General features: G+C 41.0%; 1 protein-coding gene across 1 annotated transcript; it reads left to right on the top strand.

Annotated features, from left to right (window-relative positions):
- Positions 1–2,288: 2,288 nt before the first annotated feature.
- Positions 2,289–7,016, top strand: CAPSL (calcyphosine like; the record flags this gene model as incomplete). Its single annotated transcript, XM_084225119.1, has 4 exons — positions 2,289–2,422; positions 3,283–3,460; positions 4,109–4,318; positions 6,915–7,016. The coding sequence occupies 4 exons, from the start codon at positions 2,289–2,291 to the stop codon at positions 7,014–7,016; spliced, it is 624 nt and encodes a 207-aa protein (XP_084081245.1).
- Between the last annotated feature and the right edge of the window lie 88 nt (positions 7,017–7,104).

Raw genomic sequence — 7,104 nt, 5'->3', positions numbered from 1 at the left:
ACAACACAACCTCAGCTATAGAAACAAACAATGCTGACAGCATGGGGTAATTGCTCATAGCCTAGGTTGCTAAATAAAACAAAACTCTCTAGCATTCAAAATTAAAATAAACACTGCTGGTTAATTTCACTGAGGGAGACATCTGATAGTCTGGGATGAGATACACAAATTAAAACCATTTGGCATTACTTTTATGACCTGTTCTTGTTTTATTAATGGTATTAAGATGAAACACATTTGTACACTATGCAGAGAACGGTTATATTCAACAAACCCTGACTGCATCTTTAATTACGTCACATTATCCAAAAAGGAGCCAGAGCAAAATGAAAGGGGAAGAAAGAGCATGTGAATAACTGCGATTCCTCCCTCCTCCCACTGGTTTGGAATCTCTTTTCATACAATATAGCCTAAGAAGGGTTTACCTCAAACTTAAGCCTGCAGCCAACAGAAATAGGAAAGTGATGTAAGTGTCACTATGGACCAGGCTTGCACGTAGCAGGTTATATATTTAACTGGTTTTCTGTATTTTCTGGATGTATAAAAAGGGTTCTCAAATGCTTACTGCCATGTGGCACAGGAAGCCAGGTCCTGTTTAAGAGGCTTTTGTGTGATATGAAAACTCGGGAGAATCACACTGCACAATGATACACTCGCATCATGTACTCTGTATGTAGATGTATAGTTGCTATATATTATATATAAGCAATAGTACATTATTATGTACTGTAAATATAGTTTGCACTGTATTTCTGTAACCTCATTGTATTTTAAAATCTTTCCAGCTAAACATTTCCCCTTTAAGGACAGGTCATTGTTTGTAAAAAACATTTTTGGCAGCTGATCTCACACAGCTGTGAGATCTTCCTGGTCACTGGTTAATGAGTTCCCAGAAGAACTTTGCTTGCTCTGTCTGAAGCAAAGGCCAAAATGCTCTATATTTTACTTCTCCAGACTTCAGCATTAAGCTAGTACTGAAACCATTTGGGGAGTACAAAACCATTTTATTTTTCTGTTTTTCCAAGCCCAGCTGGAGTAATCTAAAGTGCTTATAAAATTCAGCATATTTGACATTACCAGCAGCCATAGCGAATGCTCTGTAAACAGGAGTGGATGGACAGTTAAGATGAAATAGTTTAATTCCATGTTTCTTAGAAGTTTTGTCTGATCATTTCAATTCACATTTCTGCACATGGAATGACAATGGGATTGGAAGTATCACGTGCGCTGACAGTGTCTCATGGGGCTGCTCAGCTTTATCTCCTCACCCCAGCATGGCCTCAGCAGAGCACCAGTCACCCTCTGAGTCTAGAACTCTGCTGTAACTTCTGTGACTCTTGTGTGCCTTTATCCCATGATGCTTGAAAGGCTGGAAAATATTTTGGGAGTCTTCATGGTCTGCTGCAGACCCATCAGCCAGGCTATGGAACAGCAGTCTCAGCACTGAGCATGTGCCCAGAATTCATTGCGGCCCTAAAATATCAGCATGGGCAGTCCCACTTTTCTTAGCACTAGGCACAAATAATCCCTGTGGGAGAAGCAGTGGGTCTCTGCCAGCCTGGGCATGTTTCTCTTGGTGGTGCTGTTGCAGCACTGCAGAGTCACAAGCTGGTTTTCCTTCTTTTTATTCCACTGTTTTCCTCTGAAGGAAGCTGGAAGGCCTTTGTTGTCAGCATGTGAAATCCTGGGTTGCTGAATACTATGAAAGTGTAAGGTATTAATTTGTTCTGCAGTTGTGTTAAAAAAGCAGTAGGTGTCATGTGTGGGTGACTGCTGCTGCTCAGACATGCAATGGGAGAAATCTCTGCTCTGCAGAATCGGGTCCTCAGTGGAACAAAAGTGAATCAAAGGCAGAGGTCCCCAGCCAGGGTAATTTTTGTCTTCCTGTGGTCAAAAGATAGCTGCAAATCTGGCCAGGTGGAAGATGCTTGGCAAGGATGCTGTGGACACAGAGGGAGTCACACACTCCTGAGTACACTCACTAGTTGGCACAGTGCTCTCACACTGTAAGCAGAAATTTCTTACACACAGTTTCCTGTCTGCATCTGGATTAATCACAGGGTGGTTGGCTGAGCCCTCCTTTCATGGTCAGTGACCTATATTGGCAATTTCCCTTTCTGATAGAAGGATGTGAGGAAAAGGAAATAGAAGGTCAAAATGAGTCCTCATGAAAGAGTCGCTACCAGCAGTTTGCAAGTTAGGAATTTGGGATGCTTTGTATAGTAGGCCAGGTTTCAGCACTGTGTCTGAATGTGAATCCATGCCACATCAGTGTTTTGGTCTTTCAGATGGGCACAGCAAGGCATGACCGAGAGATGGCAATGAATGCAAAAAGAAGCCTGCCCACAATCACCAACCCTTTAGAAAGACTTCGCCTGCACTGTTTAGCAAAAGGATCTGCTGGCATCAAAGGACTTGGCCGGTGAGTATGCAAACCCATTATTCAGCCTAACAGTTTTAGCTGCAAGAGGCTCACACCCTAAATAGGGACCAAAACTTGAGTTTTCAAGTTTTCTTGAGTTTTCTCATTTCAGCACAAATGCCACAACCCACAGAGCCTGCCATAGGGGCTTATGTGTTGGGACACAGGACTGACCTGACCACCTTTTGAAGGATTGAAGACTGTGAATCCCTCATGAGAAAGTCCTTCCAGAACAACTCCTGCCAGAGGAAAGAAGGGAACATTAACCATTTGGTGTTTTCTAAAATTATCTCTTTGGTGTTTTCTAAAATTATCTTAAGTATTTCAGCACTGGAGATTTTAAGTTTCCTTCCCTTTTGGGTATGATGCCCTTGTTGTAATGGTCTATTAGCTGTCTACTTTATGGGAAGCACCTAAAACCTTTTTTGCAAGCATCCCATCCCTAGGAAACAGGTGTTGCATCACACTATGAGATGCCTCCCAGGCCCCATACCCCACAAATGGATCCAGATGGTGACCAACTGGAACTTCATCTAAATTTGGAACTTCATCCAAACCTGTAACTTGCAGGGGCAGAGGGCTATAATGAACAGAATACTATGGCAGCCTTTCCCTCATTTAACTTCAGATGTGTAATATTTATACACCCTATCTAAACAAGTCATCTCTACTGCCAATAAGTGTAGGAGGTTTGTTGGTCGGGGTTTTCTATTTATTATTTTCCCCCCTCAGAATACAGAACAAGGAGGAAATGTGATCTCAGTAAGGTGACTCTCTACTCCAGTACTGTACTAACCACTGCAGCATTTTCTATGTTTTCCTATGCATTTTCCTCAAATTTTCCTATGCATTTTCCACAGAGCATTTAGGATTATTGATGGTAACAATAGAAGAACCCTTGATTTCAATGAGTTTCAGAGAGGACTACGTCATTATGCTGTGATGATCAACAAAGAAGAGGCACAAGAACTTTTCCAGTTATTTGATAAAGATGGCAATGGAAAAATTGATTTTGATGAATTTCTTGTTTCACTGAGAGTAAGTCTGGGAATTTATGTTGTTATTGCATTAAATGGATTAAAATATAGCACAACAGAACAGAACAAAGCAGAATGGAATATTTGCAAATAAACAGTTGTGATTTTTTTTTTCCAATTAATTGTGGCCTTGATTTAGATACATGAAATTCCTGTGCTGCAATCTGGATACCTGTGTGGTTCAACCCATCACTCTCACTTCTTTGTCAGCCATTTTATGATGCATCTCTTTATAACATGAACTTATTCAGGGGATACTTTCTCTAATTCACCTGAGTGATTGATTTTGTCTCAAGTATGTTTGTTCTGCTGAAGCCTAAACAATTAAGATAGAAAATACTAGTACTTTGGGTAATTAGTAATTTCTTCTTGGAAATATTAAAAATGGGCAGATCAGAAAAGGGTTCTAGGTAGTATTTTCTCTCATATTGTCCATTTGCTATTGTATGGGTAGGCACTGAAGAGGCTTAACCATATTGCTCTTTTGAGGACATATTACCCTTTCTAGCTCCTGGACAGTGTAATCTTTCACCAGTATCTTGTCCCATCTACCTTGAAAGTTTTGCTACTAGCAACAACAAGTACTTGAATTTGCAGCTGAGCAAGTAGTTGGCAAAAATAAAATTAATCTGTTAATATTTCTTTACAGCCTCCCATGTCCAATGCAAGAAAAGAGATTGTCATGCAGGCATTTCAGAAGTTAGACAAGACTGGAGATGGTGTTATAACAATTGAAGACTTACGTGGGATGTATAATGCAAAATATCATCCCAAATACATGAATGGAGACTGGACAGAAGATCAAGTTTTTAAAGCCTTTCTGGATAGCTTTGATTCACCCTATGACAAAGATGGGAAGGTAAGTGAAGTACCTGATTTCAAGCCATGAAATCACCATCTGACTCAGAGTCTGACTTAGGTTATTAAGTGGGGGAGTAATTGCAGTACCAAACATCCATTTGCATCACATTTATATGGAAAAGCATAACCTGTGCACAGCACTCCTGATATACAGCTGGTTTGCACATTCTGAAGCAAAGGAGTTCTGCAGGAGGTACAAGGCTGGTTGTGAGATTGCCTTAAGGCCTGTAGTCTTAGTAACTGAATTTCATAGATTACACTAAGTACATCTTCAGACTACTCCACAAAATTGCTGACTTTCATGATCTGCACAAACTGGGGGATTTTTCACTTTTTAGGAGAATAAATACTATGATCCAGTTCAAAAGCAGGCTTCTTGCTTTGTTAAATACTTTACAGTTAGTTCTTCTCCAGTGTAATTACTGAGACACTTGACTTGGAAATCAGTCCATAATAGAGACAGATTTAGCTACAGAGAGTTGGAGGGAGAATGGGGCTGGGGCTACTGCCACGGGCTTGTACCCTGAGGAGCCATGAGCTGGGACAGAGCTGGGAGCCCTTCCTGCACTCTGGCTCAACTCTCTGGTTCAGGTGCAAACTCTGGGCACCTTTTGTGGTCAACTGAAACATCTGCTCTGCAACCATCTCTCAGCCAAGCATGTTCTTTCCCCTTGTTATGTGTCTGCAGACTTGTTTGGTCTGAACTTACATCTGTTGACCAGCTCAGAGCAATCCTGTATCTCTGTGGTTCACTTGGTGATAGTCTCAATCTGAGCAGTTAATAATAACAAACTAGGCTGTAAGTTTTTATCAGTGCTTTGTGGAATGTCTTTAACATTTCCCACTCACCAGGGCTGCATTGCACTGGTAACTCCTACTCGTGTAATGCTCCATCCAAATCCTTCACTTGCTTTATTCCCACCACTCAGGCTCTCTGTAGAGGTGATGGGTTTCATCTGCTTTAGGCATGACTTTACACTTAGTAGAGCTGAATTTCATCCCCTCTCCTGCAGGGTCATCCTCAGAGATACCATTTCAGAGCCACCTATCCCTTTCCATTTCCAGTGGTGACATCTAGCAAATATTTCAAGGAAAATGTTCCTGCTTTTTATGCTGAGATCATACATGAAGGAACACGTTAAATGAGTTCCCAAACTGATCCTTGATGAGTTCAGTACCAGGTTACTCTGTGCATCCACCTCTTGGTCAGCAATCCTGATATTAGCTCACATGATTACTGTTTCTTCTGAGAACAGACTGTGGCTTTCCTGAAGACACTAATGATACTGAATGCCTAAAATGTTTTAGCAGAAATGCCACCAGGTTGAGCATTTGCTAGAAGGGCCCTCTTCACTGTGCTCTTGATGGGTGCCTCTGAAATAGGCAGTTTTAGTGAGGCTTGTAATCATCTTGTGATGGTAGGACAGTCTGAAGTGGAACTTCTCCCTATTGTCATGTTTTTCTAAGTTCTCAAACACACAATGCAATCAGAGCAGATATCATGGAATCACAGAATATGCTGAGTTAGAAGAAACCCATCAGGATCATCAGGTCCTACTCCTGGACCTGCCCAGCACACGCAGAAATCACCCCATGTGCCTGAGAGCATTGTCCAAACACTTCTTGACCTCTGTCAGGCTGCTGCTGTGACCACTGCCCTGGGGACCCCATTCCAGTGCCCAGCCACCCTCTGGGGAAGAACCTTTTCCTAATACCTGGCCCAAACCTGACACAACTTCAGGCCACTCCCTCGGTTCCTGTCACTGTCCCCACAGAGCAGAGATCAGTGCCTGCCCCTCTTCCCCTCAGGAGGGAGTTGTAGCTGCAGTGAGGTCTCTCCTCCATCTCCTCCAGGCTGAACAGACACACACAGCTTCCCCTCTAGACCCTTCACCATCTTCCTGGCCCTTCTTTGGACACTCTCTAATAGCTAAATGTCTTTTTAATATTGTTTTGTATTTTTCAAATTTTTCTTTGTTTATTCAAAGAATTACCAACACAATTCAAGAGTTAAGGCATCACAAGAGATTTGCACAGTTTTTCTCTTGGTTGATTTGATTATTTATTTCTTTATGGTCATTTTAAAACCTCAAAATACCCATGAAAGCTATTCAAAACTCCTAGGTATTTGAAAGAATATTTGCTTCATTGAGGGAAACTTGTTTAGAGCAATAATATTTTCTCTCTAGGGGTGGTTATAAAGTTCCAAGCTGTCTCTGAATTAAATCAGAAACCTCACCCAGTTTATTAATAATTATGCAAAGAACCAGATTATAGCATCCCTGGAAAAAAGTACATTAAAAATTTTTCTTAGGCAGCAGTGATCATAACTTCAGTTTCTTGTAAGGTTAGTTAAACTTCACGTTTCATTTCCATCCAAGTGTTGTGGAGGACAAGAGCTCTTGTTTCTAGCAAAGTGAAATTAGGAAATTATAAGTGTCTTAATTCCTCCTGCTGGATTCCTTTTTGTTAGCCACAACATGAAATAGCAGATGTTCAATTTCATTAAAGGTTCTTCTCAATGTGTTGTTTTGACTTACAGCATTAAATAAAAGCCAAGGTTCATTTTCTTATTCTTAATTTCTCTGTCTCAGGTCACAACAGAAGAATTCATGAACTACTATGCTGGAGTCAGCGCTTCAATCGACACAGATGTCTACTTTATCATCATGATGAAGAATGCTTGGAAAATCTAATCATATAGTTAAAGAAGCAAGACTTTTCTTTCGCCTTTTATAGGTGTAGGCAAATGTGTAGGCAGAAAACCACCCTTCTGTTCCATAG

The sequence above is a fragment of the Fringilla coelebs genome, assembly GCF_963513975.1.
Source record: "Fringilla coelebs genome assembly, chromosome: Z".
Classification (NCBI taxonomy): domain Eukaryota; kingdom Metazoa; phylum Chordata; class Aves; order Passeriformes; family Fringillidae; genus Fringilla; species Fringilla coelebs.
This window is presented reverse-complemented; position numbering and strand designations above follow the sequence as displayed.